Raw genomic sequence first — 16,179 nt, 5'->3', positions numbered from 1 at the left:
GCCTATACACCTAACGATTTTCCCGCCGATATACAGCCGTTTCGATCACAGTGATCGAAACGGCTGTGAAATCGCCGCGCACACCGCTGACAGAACGATGGATTTCCATCCGAAATCCATTGTTCCCATCGACTCCCGTCGATCAATCCGTGCGGAAGATTTTTTTCAAACGCCGGCGGGTTGGGAGTGCATCGATAGCTGCGTTCGAATGCCCGATGACTGATGCAATACAGTGGGTATACATTGCCTGTTCCGCCGGCGCGAGTCCCGCTGTCACGGCTGCTCCGTCTACGCGCTAGTCTGGTCTTCGGCATGCTTCACTTCTTCCTGCCCGGCAGGAAGTTTAAACAGTACAGCGCCCTCTACTGTTTAAACTTCCTGCCGGGCAGGAAGAAGTGAAGCATTCCGGAGACCAGACCAGTGCGGAGACGGAGCAGCAGTGTCCAGGGGACTCTTGCCGGCGGAGCAGGTAATATATGCTGGGCGGGGAGCGGCGGCAGCAGCACCACCACCACCACCACAGATTGTGAACGGTTTCAGGCTGAAATCGGTTCACAATCTGTTTGCAGTAAAGGTGGCCATACGATCCCTCTCTGATCAGATTCTATCAGAGAGGGATCTATCTGTTGGTCGAATCTGATGGCAAATCAACCAGTGTATGGCCACCTTTACTCTCGGCTTCCAGCGCCATACATTGGTGAAGCAAGCAAAATAGTTATTTTTGTTCAATGGCATTGCTAGCAACTACTGTTGTCCAGTATGTTTCCCTCTAAAAGTAGTCTCTTAATATGGTTATTTACCTAGCATTGTTAGAATCCTGGATTTTATTCACAATTAGAACACTATCTTCAAGCTGATTGTATATTTCCCAGTGTTTACACTAGTTTTCTCCAACTGCTCCAGTTCCTTCCACCTAACAGGTAGGTTAAATGAAACCTGAAGTGGAAAGGATATGGAGGCTGACATGTTTATTTTCTTTTAAACTATGAAAAATGGCCTAGCTGATCCTCTGCTTCCAAAAGGTTTTGCTATAGATCCTGAACAACCATGCAGATGTTTCTGACTAAGGTCTGACTGGATTTGCAGTGTGCTTGTTTCAGTTGTTTGAGTCAGACACTCAAAAGATTAGTAGGACGTTAGGCAACTGGCATAGTTTAAAAGGAAATAAATATGGCATATATCCATATTCCTCTTACTTCAGGTGACCTTTAATATTTCAACCAATAGGATGCCTTGTTTGAAGCTGCTTCTGCTGCTTCTATCCTCTATCGGGATAACTCGTTTGGCTGTCTAGTGCAGTCAAACGAGTGCATGGGAGTAAGAAGCTATATTTACCTGCTCCGGATGGCTTCTTCTCTTCCTCCACCGGCGGCTCTGAACTCTCTGCAGATCTTCTGGGTCTCGGTCACATCCGATCACATGATTATGGCATGTGATCAGGATCCAGGAGACCATGTCAGCGTTACAGCACCACCCAGTGGAGGAAGTTTGGTAATGGAAGAGAATCTTCCACCACTGGGTGGCACTGTAACACTGACATGGTCTCCTTGAACCCGATCACATGTCATATCATGTAATCGGAACCCAGGAGACTCCTCGGTAGTATGTTGTTGCGGTGGAGGAAGAAGAAGTGATCGAGCCGGCTGGACAGGTATGTATGGGAGCTCCCTGCCACCACCCCTACCCCTACCCTGTCGCCACACCGCCTGCTGAGCCTGCCAGGCTGGGGAAAGGATTACCTACCCAGTGGCAGGATAAATTCAGCCCTGCGCTGCTAAAGGGTTAACTGAATTGATTGCTTCTCGGCAAAGCACTATGTAAAGCACTGGAACCATATAACTGTGAGGAATAAATAACCCCATTAAAGAGTCTGATTTTTACAGGCTATGCTTAGGATAGTTAATGGTATGTGCAGGAGAATGAGGTACATGGAATGAGGCAGGCAACACTCTGACCTCCAGTAAATGATGGTAGTTTGATAAGGTGTAAAGCAGGCCTTGGATTTTATTCATGCTTGGCACACATTCTAGAAGTGGTTAAAGAAGTGCCATCATGTGTTGTAATTACAGCTATCATGGCGATATTGCTAAATAATTCTTTGATCATGCACGCTGTATCATCCTAAGTGGGCTCGGCAGTTATGTGATACTTTATTTTCCTGTTGTCATTCTAAACCTCACAATCTGGTGTTTGGGGCAAACACCATATATCTTGCTGACATTTATTTCTCATTGTGTGGAGGAAGTGTTCTTCCCTCTGAAAGTAGTTTCCTGTTATTTTTTTGGGTTTTTTTTGTTACTTTATTGCATTGGCATCCTTATGTTCATTAACAGCACATCAGTGCTCATAACAAATTCATCTTAGTGTTTCTTTCCCCCCTTTCCAAGCTCTGTCTTAAGGGTACACACACCATTTATGAAAAAATGTTGCAATTAGCATTTCTCAAATGACAGAGACTGCTGAATATCTCAAATGATTATCATTTGTTATTTATTTTCAGCATTGGGCAGCATGGTGGTGTAGTGGTTAGCTCTCTCGCCATGCAGCACTGGGTTCCAGATTTAAATCCCAGCCGAGGCACTATTTGCAAGGAGTTTGTATGTTCTCCCCGTGTCGGTGTGGGTTTCCCCCGGGCACTCCAATTTCCTCATACACCCCAAAAATATACAGATAAGTTAATTGGCTTCCGCTTAAATTGACCCTAGACTACAATACATACACTACACGATATGGACATATGACTACGGTAGGGATTAGATTGTGAGCTCCTCTGAGGGACAGGTAGTGACAAGACAATATATACTCTGTACAGCGCTGCCTAAGATGTTGACGCTATATAAATACTAAATAATAATAATAATAAAATTATTGATTTATATAGCGCCAGCATCTTCCGTGGGGCTGTTCAACAGAATACATAGTGTAACAATACAATATAAACAATGCAACAGTGCAAGACAATGTTGTATTACAGCTGATGCAGTCAGCAAATCAATTGCATATTTTTACATAGGGGTGGAAGATATGCACACAAATTACACAGCATTGAGACCCAAAAGGGCAAGAGATCCCTGTCCAATTGGCCTTACAGGCTAAGGGGGTTAAGGAATAAGACAATAGGTGAAGGGAAGCTATGTTAGAGATGGTAAAATGGTGGTCAGTGACCAAACTATCCTAAGTGAGAGAGTATGCTTTTCTGAAGAGGTGAGTTTTCAGGTTGCACCTAAAAAGGGTAAGTGTGGCTGATGGATGTGTTGAGGAAGGGCGTTGCAGAGGAGGTGAGAGGACTAAGAAAAGTCTTGTAAGCAGGAGTTAAAAGAGGTGACCAAAGATGAAGACAGAAGAATATTGTTAGTAGAGAGAGAGATTGGGTGTAGGATGGTACCTGGAAATAAGTTTGTTTAAATAAGAAGGGCTAGGTTGTATAGCGCTTTCCAGGCGAGAGGCAGAATTTTGAATTGTATCCTTTGTGTAACTAGCAGCCAGTGAAGGGACTGACAGAGTGGCTGGAGAAGCAGGAGGAGAGGTGAATGAGTCATGCAGCAGAGCTCATCATGGACTGTAGCAGGGCTTAATGGTTAACAGGTAGGCCACAGGCCTATTTACTGTCTCCCTATGGAGGATGGCACTATGTATCTTTTTAGGAGCTCTAATACAAGACAAGTAACTCCTAATGCCTGAACAGCGCCCTCTCTTGATAAGATGTAGAAAGCAGGCTGCACAACCAACAGAAAATTCTTGCCACAAATCCATTTGTTGTAGATTTCACTCTCACTACACCTCTCCTGAAGAAGTGAGGAGAGACCCGAGAAACGCATTTTCATCAGCACAATCCTTGAATAAAAATCTATTTAGAGTATAGTCTAATTATCCTGGGCGCATCACCCCCGTGTATTTGTAATTGGAAGGGGATTGGTCACATGACAACTTTTTCGCTTGAAAAAAAAATAATTGAAAAGTGTTTTTTATTATAATTAATATTATTTTATTTACAGAATGTTTGCATTGTTCTGTCGTGCAGAAAGCTGAGATTACATTGTGCTAATTTGTTGAATTCCTAGAATTCAGCTTTAATGAGTTTCATGGCACCATGGTGACTGGCATTCCACACTTCAGTGATGTCCTAGATCAGTTACGTCTCATTACAGGTTTGATCACCACACCAGGATGCCTGACCGTGGGTGACAGAATGGTCTGAAACTCCAACCTATTTCAACGAATGCAGACAACGCTACATTACATTTTTCAAACTTTTTTTTTAAGATTATTAGCTTATGTTTTGTGAATGAGTATGAGGGTCACTGTAAGTTCAAGCAGTCAGTCATGACTTTAGCGTGCTTGCTGATTATGTGACAACTGAGGAGCATTGTAAAAATACAGCACTAAAAATGCTATGATAATCACATGATACGGAGTTGGACTGCAACAGGGGACATCTTTCGCTTTTCTTGTCAAAATTAGCAAAGCAAATCCTTTCTTGAAATAACGTTTGTGTTTTCATCATTATTATTATCTATTTGGGAGCCAAATCAAATAGAAAATGTTCCAGTGAGGACACTGGCACCTACAACATTGTGACAGAGTTTGTAAGCACTGACGCACATTGTAAATAATAGTTTTTTTACTCCGGGACTAGTGGTACTGTACAGAGATCACTCAAAACGTATGCGCAGGCATATTTTTAAACATGCACTTGGAAACACAGAGACTTTCAACATAGGTATGATTGCCTGCTCACACACACACACACACACACACACACACACGCACGCACGCACGCGCACACACACACACACTTTTTGGGCATGGAAGGATTAAGCTCTGAAAAAGCAGAAGGGAAGAGGAGAGGCAGGACTTGGGAGACATAAGAGGCTACATGTCAAAGTAAATCATTTCTTCTAGTCCGAAGCCTCCTTGCTTTGCTGTACATACAGCCTGAATTCTTGAGCTCCGTGCATCTTCCTTACTTCCTGGTGTGCGATGAGACAGTCACCGCTTGCTCTGCTGCATCTGCTGTGTCCTGATGATCTCAGGACATACATGCTTTAGTGATTAGTGCCACTGTGCCTGGGTTGTAGATACAGAACTCTTAAAAACTTTTCCTGCACAGACAGCACACATTCACGTAAATTTCAGCTGCACTTTAGAACTCCAGCTGTCAGACAGTATAGCTGGTCAGCCGCCCTCCATTACTTCCTCTCTACCCCCTGAAATCTTAAACAGAAAGAGATATGATTTTTTTCCCTAGAGGAATTTATGGTAGCATCTTCTATCTTGACCCCTTGCTGGCTCATTTTACAGGTAGAGTATTGTACCATGTTAGCCATTAGTAAAATAATCAGTAATTGAGTCTGACGAAGGCTTAAGGTGGCCACACATCATACAATTTTTTTAATATCTGTTCAAATTAAGAATTGCAATCAATTTTTCTGACTGATTGTAACATTTCAAAAATATGACCAATGTACCACACACATGTGTTACATTTTTCCCCAATTATGATAAAAATGATTGGAAACTCTGACAAAATTGCTAGGGTGTGTATATTAATAAATTTACAATCTAACACACACCATACAATCATTAGAAAAATTGAAGAAAAATATCTGGCATTCTGGATCGATTAAAATAGAAGAAAACGTGAAATCCGATCGGATTTTTCAGTTGAATGAAAAAAAAGCTTTCGATTTTTTCGGGAGATCTGATCGTTTTTATCGAATTGCTTTAAAATCGGATCATTTTATTGTATCGTGTGTGGCCACCTTTAGCAATAAAAGCAGCATTTCAATAAGCATTCCACTGTTATCAGGTTATTTATGCCTGTTACACACCATGCAATTTCCCAGAATAATAGGTTTAGGTAGAGGTGTTGCGAACATTTCTGTATATTGACCATACATTTTCCCATCAGATTGACGGGTTGAATCAATTTTTTTAGAGGTGAGCAGAAAAGTGATCAGAAAAATGGAAATCAGATTGGACCTGGTGTATATTATCAATTCCTTCTGAAAACCAGTGATCAGCAGCCTTGGTGCTGGCAGTGGCCTTGGGCGCCAGAAAGTATACAAATCTGTCCCTGTTTTGGGGCGTTGTGTTTGTATAAAGGAGCACCAATATGAAAAAACTGTTGTGTTTCTATTGTGCAGGCCCTATTGTTTGATAATTATCCAGAGCTACAATAAGCAGTTTACTTAAACAATTTTTTCATTCCAGTTGTGTTTTTTTGTTTTATACTCATATTTTATTATTGAAATATAGTGCCCCCCTCTTTTGGTGGGACAGTATTTTCAAAAAATACATACTCAGGGCTGGTGCACACCAAAAACCGCAAGCAGATCCGCAAAACGCTAGCGTTTTTTGAACCGCTTAGTGTCATTTTGATAGCGCGGTTTTGGGGCGTTTTGGGGGCGTTTTGCGTTTTTTGCGTGCGTTTTTGCAAGCGTTTTTGGAAGCGTTTTGCGTTTTGCGTTTTTCAGGAAAAGAGGTAAAAAGACCTTAAACAAAGGGTTAAAGTGCGATATATTGATGACACATGTGAAGCACATTGAGCAATTGAAGTAAAAAACCCAATATAAAAAGGGTGGGGTCCTTAACAACATTGTGGGTTAGTTCAGGAGAGGTGACACTGTGGTTTGGAGAGAAGAGTGACTTGTTTTTGAAAATGTTTCCTGATGTGCTGTTATTGCTCTGTGTAGCAGCATATATGAGACGTAGGCCAAGGACAAGGAGATACTGGGTGCATCCCATGCTACAAGAGCGGCGCCGGAAGGGTCAATTTTGGACCCTATATAGAGATTTGAGGCACCATCCAGAAAAGTTTTTTGGCTACACCCGCATGTCTGTGTCCAGGTAAGAATACTTGTCACTTATTTTTATCATGGGGCTAAGTATTTTGGGGAGGAATGAAATTGGAAGCACTTTTTGGCCCTTAGTTAACTGTGTTTGACTGTAAACAGAAAAACAACACAATAATCAATCCGGTGTATACATAAGCTAACCAAATAACTGTGATACTTGATCCTGGTGTGTTATGTATTCAATGCCTAAGGCCTCCATCTAATTTTTCTATAGGAGTAACTACTATATTATATATCCATAGTTTACCCAAAACATTTGGAGTATATTATGACCTTACATACTCCTGGTGCATACTTCATTAGGTATATGGCAACAATCAGCATATGGGACACAGTAATGAAGCAATGTTTGCAGGGCCGGTCCTGGACTTTCTGCTGCCTGAGGCAAAGATCATGAAGGCCCCCCCCCCCCCCCCCCGGCCGACCCCCTCTCCCCTCCCCCCCTTTTCCTTAAAACAAGATTAAAGAAGACAGCTTCAGTTTCTGATCTACAGTGAACTATCACATACCTTGTGATGTGCAGGCCCTGCATATACAGGCTGGGGCCCTGCATTGCAGGGGGTAGTGCTTGGCTGCATATACCAATACAGTACCACACTAGACACTACCAGCAACAGGATGACATATACACCCCCCTGCAATGCAGAGCCCCAGCCTGTATATGCAGCCTGGCCTGCATATACCAATACCACACCCACTAGACACTACCAGTCTGTCTAACACACATTCCAAAATAAATACCAGTAAGTCTGACTACCACATTTATATATCATCATTATGATGACGTCACATTACAAAATACAAAAAAATGAATCCGACGGACCGTGAAAGGCAGAGCAGAGCGCAGTGGCGGTTCCAGCTTCAGATTTTTGTAGGGGCTCAATGGCTGGCAGGCAGGGCTCACGCCCAAAAATGGGCATGGGCACACAACAGAATGTGGGCATGGTCATGAGTTTGAGCTCTGCCTTAGTGTTTACCCCCAAAATACATGTAATATGACAGCATTTCACCAAAAATACACGTAATTTGGCAGAGGTTCCTCCAAAATACAGATAATATGGCAAACCGCTTAAAATGTACATATTGGAGGTAGCAAAGATCGGCGCACACTGCAGCTGGTTTACTATCAGTACAGGCACAGAGTAATAGCTTATACTGTACATACTGGAAGCAGCAGAGATCAGCACACCCTGCAGCTGGTTTACTATCAGTACAGCCACAGAGTCACAGCTTATACTATACATATTGAGGGTAGCAGATATAAGCACACACTGCAGCTGGATTACTATCCGTTCAGGCACAGAGTAATAGCTAATACAGTACATACTGGAAGCAGCAGAGATCAGCACACCCTGCAGCTGGTTTACTATCAGTACAGGCACAGTGTCAGAGCTTATACTATACATATTGGAGGTAGCAGATATCAGCATACACTGCAGCTGGATTACTATCAGTACAGGCACAAAATCACAGCTGATACTGTACATATTGGAGGTTGCAGATATCAGTACACACTGCAGCTGGTTTACTAGCCGTTCAGGCACAGAGTAATAGCTAATACAGTACATACTGGAAGCAGCAGAGATCAGCACACCCTGCAGCTGGTTTACTATCAGTACAGGCACAGTGTCAGAGCTTATACTATACATATTGAAGGTAGCAGATATCAGCATACACTGCAGCTGGATTACTATCAGTACAGGCACAAAATCACAGCTGATACTGTACATATTGGAGGTTGCAGATATCAGCACACACTGCAGCTGGTTTACTATCCGTTCAGGCACAGAGTAACAGCTAATACAGTACATACTGGTAGCAGCAGAGATCAGCACACCCCTGCAGCTGGATTACTATCAGTACAGGCACAGAGTAATAGCTTATACTGGAGGTAGCAAAGATCGGCGCACACTGCACACACCCCATTAAACTAATGCCCCTCTCCTTCCCATGCCATTAATGTCCCCCCTCCTTCTCCCCCATGCCACTAATAATATCCCCCCCCCTCCTCCCCCATGTCGCTAATGTCCCCCCTCCTTCTCCCCCATGTCGCTAATGTCCCCCTCTTTCTCCTCCATGTCGCTAATGTGCCACCTCCCTCCTAACCATGTCTCTAGTGTCCCCCCTCCTTCTACCCATGTCTCTAATGCCCCCCCTCCTCCCCCATGTCTCTAATGTCCCCCCTCCTTCTCCCCCATGCCTCTAATGCCCCCCTCTTTCTCCTCCATGTCGCTAATGTGCCACCTCCCTCCTAACCATGTCTCTAGTGTCCCCCCTCCTTCTACCCATGTCTCTAATGCCCCCCCTCCTCCCCCATGTCGCTAATGTCCCCCCTCCTTCTCCCCCATGTCGCTAATGTCCCCCTCTTTCTCCTCCATGTCGCTAATGTGCCACCTCCCTCCTAACCATGTCTCTAGTGTCCCCCTCCTTCTACCCATGTCTCTAATGCCCCCCCTCCTCCCCCATGTCTCTAATGCCCCCCCTCCTTCTCCCCCATGCCTCTAATGCCCCCCTCCTCCCCCATGCCTCTAATGTCCCCCCTCCTTCTGTAACTAATGTCCCCCCTCCTTCTACCCATGTCTCTAATGCCCCTCCTCCTTCCCCCCCATGTCTCTAATGCCCCTCCTCCTTCTCCCCCATGTCTCTTATGTTCCCCCTCCTTCTCCCCCATGGGGGGGCTGTAAACATGTACATTACAGGCAGCAGTCGCAGGACGGGGATAAGGGTTTAAAAAAAAAAAAAAAAAAAGTCCTCTCAGCGCCTCCGGGCCCTCTGTGGTGGCTGGGCTTACAATTTGCCAGCTGGGGCTTGAGCTCCGGCAAGCCCCAGTGTAGCGCCGCCACTGACAGAGCGGCCTGAGCCTGGGGCAGCAAACTGACTCACCGGCGATGATGGGGTCCAGCGGCGGCGATAGCGGAGGGCAGGCTTCGGGCATGATCCAGGCCCAGCATCCATCATCTTGCGCTGGCGGGCAGCTGCAGGCGGCGAGCTTGCTACTCCATCTCGCCGGGGCTGGGGGGCAAAGGCTGGCTCATTGTCACGGTCACGGGCAGTGACCGTGACTACTATCAAGGCGGGCTTCCGGTTCTGTATTCTGTCTGGCACCCACCATTAAGCAGCGTGCAGGTGCAGCCTCACAGAGGCCTAGTAGGCGGCAGAGCTTGGACTCGGAGTCCGGCATGGTGGGTGGGCCGCAGGCAGCACGTCACATGGCAGGGCTGGCCTGCACTGTTCACCGGGTCAGTCACTCACGATTGACGCTTCAGTGTGCAGACTTCACTGCAGTTAGAGTCTGCAGCCAAATTGAGGTTATCAGGCGGGTCGGGCGGGGGTGGCAGTAAACCAGCACACACTCCAGTCTGAGCAGTCTCTCCCGAAGGCGGCAAAAACCAGGCCAGTCACTTCCTCTTTATGCCTCCTGCTGCCGCCCCTCCACTTCCTGCCGCCTGAGGAACCCGCCTCACCCCGCCTCATGGGCGGGCCGGCCCTGAATGTTTGAACAAAATCTTTCGTTTTAATGTTTTGTTCTTCTGTGCAAAGAATATTTTGGACATGTGTTGTCCATACTTTGCTTTCAGCAGCAAAAGTAATATGTCACAAATGAAAAATGTTTCTGCAACAAACAACAGTAGATCTAAAGATAAGCATGCTCTTTTTTCCTAGTTTTGATGGCCTTTTAGCCAAACTGAAGGATGCCCTTCGCCGACAAGACACTAACTTTCGCCTAGCAATCACACCAACTGAGCGACTCCTCATAACATTGAGGTAATGTAAACTAAGATCCAAATCTGAGCATTGAACAATAAAATAAAATGTAAAACTACAAAAAACTAGTCATGTTGTGATAGCAAATCACACATACTACCAGGGCCCTGATTGTAAGCATGTGTACCTGATTCAGCATTTGTATGAGACTGGCTGTGCGATGTTAAATCAGTGTACACTGTAGAGTCACTGTGCATAGATGATGTTTGAAATCGCATACCTTGATCAGGGCGCTGAGGTGGAGGCATAGAGTAATGAGGCTGTTGACCATATGGCATGTTATGCATATGCATTGGTGGGTAGTGGGGTGGGTCATAAATGCGTTGCATATGGTAAGAGAGTTGTGGGTGTGCATTATATTGTTGGCTGGAAGCAGGCAGGTGTGGTTGCTGCAAGTAGTTGTGCACATTGTCATCTGCACGGCTCTCAGGTAGTAAGAATCTCCCCAGGGTCTCAGAGATGGCATGTCTGGCTGCCCATTGCTTATCAGGAGGCACTTTTTGTAATAGTGGCACCAAACTTAAAAGATACTGTGTGCATGGCTCTTTAAGTTGTTTCATTTCATCCTCTCGCTTCTCCATATGATCAACAGCCTTTTCTATTGAACTAATCAGCTTCTGGTCGTATTCAGCCCTGCTCATACCTCTTCCTATTCTCCTGCCTTGTGTAGCTACCCTCACACCTCTACTAGACCTGACAGTTGTGCGTGTCCGACTACTCGCTGGGCTGTGTGGTGTGTGATCTGGGGTAGTAGAGTCACTGTCTTCCAGTGTAGCAGTGTCAACATCCTGTGTAGTGTCTTCTTCAACTTCCACATCACTGGTGGTGGTAGGTGGCACCTCTACATCGTCCTCCTCAGGATCTGGTGGTAGGCTATCTTCAGTCCTTTGGAAAGGGGAAAGCACAACTTTAGTTCATGGAATAGTGACCATGGATGTCACAGCAAATATATGGGCACAATGCGATGCATCTTTCATTGCAAAACAATAGCAGTAGCCTGTCTATTTTTCCCATTATTTGTGTACATAGCTTTTAGGCACAGCCCCTGAGCAAGCATAGAGCAAAACTGGCCTGAGTAAACTAGCACTGATTTTGGTAGATGTGTGTTACAGATGTGTGATGTAGACACTACTGCAGCAAAACATATAACCAGCACTGTCAGGCAACTGTTATGTTGGGTAACGAACAGTCCACATTCCTGTCATGTAATAATCATTTTAAACTGGACCTATGCCATCCTTACATTAAGCTACGTCCCCCAATATATTTGGTAGAGTGATGGCAGATTATGCGTTCCACACTACTGAATTGCATTGTGGGCCTACTCCTTCCTAAACTGTTCTATTGGCGAAGTTGACAAACATTGCAATAGGTTAACATTTACGCCATACTTACTCAGCCGGTTCATGATGTTTTCTTAGAAATTCTAATATGCCACAATATTTATATTTTGTTCGCTGCGAACTTCCAGACCCACTTTTGGATTCATGGTATTGCTTTTCAATCTCCTTTTTGTAACTGTCTCTGACCGACTTCCATCTTGTCCGCAGGAGGGCAACTAGGAATAAAAATAAACATACATGTTATTTCTTTTCTTTTGCAGATTTCTGGCAACAGGGCATTCATATGCAGCACTTCACTACCAATTCCTCATGGGAAGAAGTACAATCCGATACTTAGTTTTGGACACCTGCAAATTGATCTGGAAAGTACTTCAACCGGAATTTATGCCAACTCCTGACGTACCTATGTGGGAGGCTAACATGCAGCTTTTTTGGGAGAAACATGATTTCCCTAACTGCCTTGGAGCAGTGGATGGGAAACATGTCAGACTGGTTATGCCTGCATTCACTGGCAGTCTCTATTACAATTATAAAAAATTCTTTTCACTAGTGCTCATGGCTGTTGTGGATCCTAATTTGAAATTTATCTATGTGGATGTTGGGGCTTACGGAAGTTCCCATGATTCCTCAGTCTTCCAGCACAGTCGATTTGGCGTGAAGCTTCGCACAGGCCAGATGACTTTACCACCACCACGCCCCTGGCCTGACACTGTAGAACCACCTTACCCCTGTGTGTTTGTGGCTGATGAGGCCTTTGCACTGTCTGAGCATGTTATGAGACCATATGCACAGAGAGATATGACTCATAAGAAAGTAGTCTTTAATAACCGCCTGACCAAAGCCAGACAAGTAGTAGAATGTGCTTTTGGAATTCTGGCAAACAAATGGCGCATTTATCACACTGCTATAAAAATGCAACCAAAGTATGCTATAATAGTGGTGAAGGCAACATGTATTTTGCATAATTATGTGAGAACACTAGATAGCATGACCATAGAGGAGGAAGAGGGGGATCTTTCAAACAGTGCTCTTGTCACTTTACCACCAGCTACTTTACGTGGTCCCATTTCTGCCATTCACAACAGAGACAAATTAGCTGATTATTTTGTGCCATAACTGTAAGAACTAAAAAACCTGCAGGCTGCTATTTACTTACATGACGAGATCAGTATTATTGTGCAAATAAACATTCTTGAAACCGTGTTGTATGTCTATATCATTCATGACACTCTAAAGTGGCAAATAGCGCCCTAATAATACATGTGAGTACATACACACACATGTACCTGCTGTTTATAAGGAGAGATAGCTATAGAGAGAACAGCTTTGCCAGAGACCTGTGATAATGAAATTTCTAATTGTTTAATTACTCATTTAGTGGAGGGGTGATGATATATTGTCTGCAAAGTGCTGCATGAAATCAATAAAATACAACAATTCTGTACACATATACTTACTCTTAGAATCCTTGCCCTTTTGGCTCAAAGTATTCCATTTTTCTCCTAGAAAATCTTTTGCAATGTTGCTCCAGATTTCATGAGCCCTTTGGTGGTCTTTATATCCAGGCAAAGACTTGTCATAAAGTTCTGGGCTGTTTTCAATCTTAATTATCAGGTTTTCTGTGGTAAACCACTTTGCTGCCATCTTCCTCCTGCGCAGTCTAAAATCCCTCATGCAAATCTGCCACACAGGAAGCACACTTTGACCTGGAAGTGCGCATTCTTGAAAAAAACGCATCCGCATCAAAATCCGCTTGATCAAGCGGTTTTACAGGCGTTTTGCGTTTTTCCTATACTTAACATTGGAGGCAGAAACGCATCTGAAATCCAAAAAATGCCTCACCCAGGCATTTTTCGTTTCTGCAAAACGCCTGCCGCTCTGGTGTGCACCACCCCATTGAGATACATTGACCAAGCAGATCCGCAGCCGCAAGCGGATCCGCTTGCGGCTGCGGATCTGCTTGGTCAATGTATCTCAATGGGGTGGTGCACACCAGAGCGGCAGGCGTTTTGCAGAAACGAAAAATGCCTGGGTGAGGCATTTTTTGGATTTCGGATGCGTTTCTGCCTCAATGTTAAGTATAGGAAAAACGCAAACCGCTCTGAAAAACGCCTGTTCAGAGCGGTTTTGCAGGCGTTTTTGTTACAGAAGCTGTTCAGTAACAGCTTTACTGTAACAATATATGAAATCTACTATACTGAAAACCGCAGCAGCAATCCGCAAAACGCTAGCAAAACGCCTCATAAAAATAAAAAAAAGCGTTTAAAAATCTGCTAGCATTTTGCGGATCTGCTAGCGGGTTTTGGTGTGCACCAGCCCTTAGTGATGGAAGTAGAATGGTGTCTTCACTGTTCTGCGTTGGTGAAGAAAATAAACTGAGAAAAATACAGACCAAACATTTTAGTTACATAGAAAACTAGACAACATCAACTGCAAATAAATTGTAATTAAATTAAGCTTCCAAAAACGCAGGGAAGAGTGTGTGGGCGACTGGGCCTATATGTGTGCCAGTGTGCGGGGGATGTTAACAAGAAAAGTTAATAAAATAACAACTTATTTTTTAAGATGCTGCCTGGAGTGTTCACCAAAAGTCAAATAATTATTCTTGTGCCTTTAAGGCTGCTTTCCCAGTGGGACGTTAAAGTCCCACGTTAGAGCAGCCTGTAACACAGCCCAATTCACAGCACTGGAAAATCAATGTGCTGTTCACAGTGCACACGTTGCGTTAGAGTATAACGCTGCACGTTTAATGAAAGTGCAGCATGCTGTGTGTGATACTCGTACTTTGGTGCGTTACACTGCTTGCACATGCTCAGTAATGTCTGTTTTTTGTTTTTTTTTTAAGCATGCGCCGTTTTCGTTGTATTTGCTATTGAGATTGTGATTATATATAGCTGACATGGCTCTGTGTCCTCCGCCGGCCCTATGCTGTGATATTCAGTGCAGGAGAGGAGGAGGGGAGAGTCCGCTAATTAATATTCACTGCACTGTGCTGACGTAACGTGTTTACTTCCTGGATCGGCCGCTTCGTGCGACAACTGGCTGGCGGGACCACGTGATGCGGAGTGTTCCGATCACATGGTCTCCACAGTCTTTTGACGCATGTGCCGTTTTCATTCTATCAGTATAGAACGAAAACGGCGCACCAAGAGCCGCATGACGCGTCTCAATCTGAGGTCCAACTTCAACACCACCATGCGTTGCGTTGGGGGCACGTTATACGACCTTAACGTCCCCTAAAATGCAACGTCTTGGTGTGAAAGAGCCCTTAAAATTTGCTGGCTGGCTTTACCCTGCAAACCAGTTGAGAAGCAAGGGCTGCTTGGTGAGTAAGCAATGCCTTTTTTTGAGTTTGCATTTAATTTGGATAGTAGTAGGCAGTCCAAAATCGTGCAAAGCAAGCCTGTGGATTTGGGCGCCGCAATAGTACTACTGCACAGAGGCAGAATGCTCCCGGCCATGGGAATGAGACGGGGGAGCACGCTTGGAAGCACTGCACCTGTGCCGACTGGCCCCGGCATGCTGCTATTGGCGCATCAAGGAGGATTTAGACGCCGGTGTGGGAGCGATCTGCACGAAGTGGGCCGGAGGAAACCCCAGGTATGTATAAAGCTTTTAGTCCCCTTAGTCTCAAGTACTTTAAGCTGCAATGGAATAAAATATAAGTTTTATACAATAGGAATGTGCTGCACAAATTTATATAGTAGTTTGTACTAATAACAAAGAGATAAAAACATAAAAAACAGCTGTGGCCCACGTTTTAACTTTAACACGCAAAACAGCACAGTATTGCAGTATATCTAAATTAAACCAATCGCTTGCTATAGAGTTAAACTTACTGAGCTTCTATTCTGCCAAAATATAATATCACAACTGTGTAACATCAAAGGTATAAGTGAATGAAAGTGATAACAAAACATGCATAGCTAATCCTATTAATAATCTAAAGTGATGAGGCAATGATGGAGAAGAAGTGATCTTCTATATGGATAAAGTTACCTAACCAGCCATGGCGGGAATAAGGGTATTACAGTACTTGTGTTTAAAAGCTAAAAAAATAAAATAAAAATTAAGCTGTTATTGTCTCAGTGGAATGATGTCAGTTTTAGCTGTTTTACAAACCCCATCTTGAATTATTTACCTTTTATATCTGTTCTTTCACTCAGAACTGTATCTCTACCCTGCAAGAGTTTCATAGCCTGTATTTACTTATC

At 44.2% G+C, this 16,179-nt stretch overlaps 1 protein-coding gene and 1 long non-coding RNA gene across 2 annotated transcripts; one reads left to right on the top strand and one right to left on the bottom strand.

The window, feature by feature from the left end:
• Positions 1-10,374: 10,374 nt before the first annotated feature.
• LOC137522761 (uncharacterized) lies at positions 10,375-13,442 on the bottom strand. Its single transcript, XR_011022433.1, has 3 exons — positions 13,423-13,442; positions 12,018-12,180; positions 10,375-11,507 (listed from the first exon to the last, which is right to left on the bottom strand). It is a non-coding gene; the product is annotated as an uncharacterized lncRNA (long non-coding RNA).
• LOC137522760 (uncharacterized) lies at positions 10,393-13,167 on the top strand. Its single transcript, XM_068242820.1, has 2 exons — positions 10,393-10,622; positions 12,226-13,167. Exons 1-2 carry the CDS (start codon positions 10,465-10,467, stop codon positions 13,079-13,081), a joined length of 1,014 nt encoding a protein of 337 aa, XP_068098921.1. The 5' UTR covers positions 10,393-10,464; the 3' UTR covers positions 13,082-13,167.
• Positions 13,443-16,179: the final 2,737 nt, after the last annotated feature.

Source organism: Hyperolius riggenbachi, chromosome 6, assembly GCF_040937935.1.
Source record: "Hyperolius riggenbachi isolate aHypRig1 chromosome 6, aHypRig1.pri, whole genome shotgun sequence".
NCBI classification, from domain to species: Eukaryota; Metazoa; Chordata; class Amphibia; order Anura; family Hyperoliidae; genus Hyperolius; species Hyperolius riggenbachi.
The sequence above is the reverse complement of the archived record's forward strand: the minus strand, read 5'-3'. Positions and strand labels throughout refer to the sequence as shown.

Coding starts and splice junctions, on each gene's coding strand:
- LOC137522760 (XM_068242820.1), top strand. CDS start 10,465: ATGTTTCTGCAACAAACAACAGTAGATCTAAAGATAAGCATGCTCTTT. Junction 10,623..12,225: donor CGACTCCTCATAACATTGAG/GTAATGTAAACT, acceptor TTTCTTTTGCAG/ATTTCTGGCAACAGGGCATT.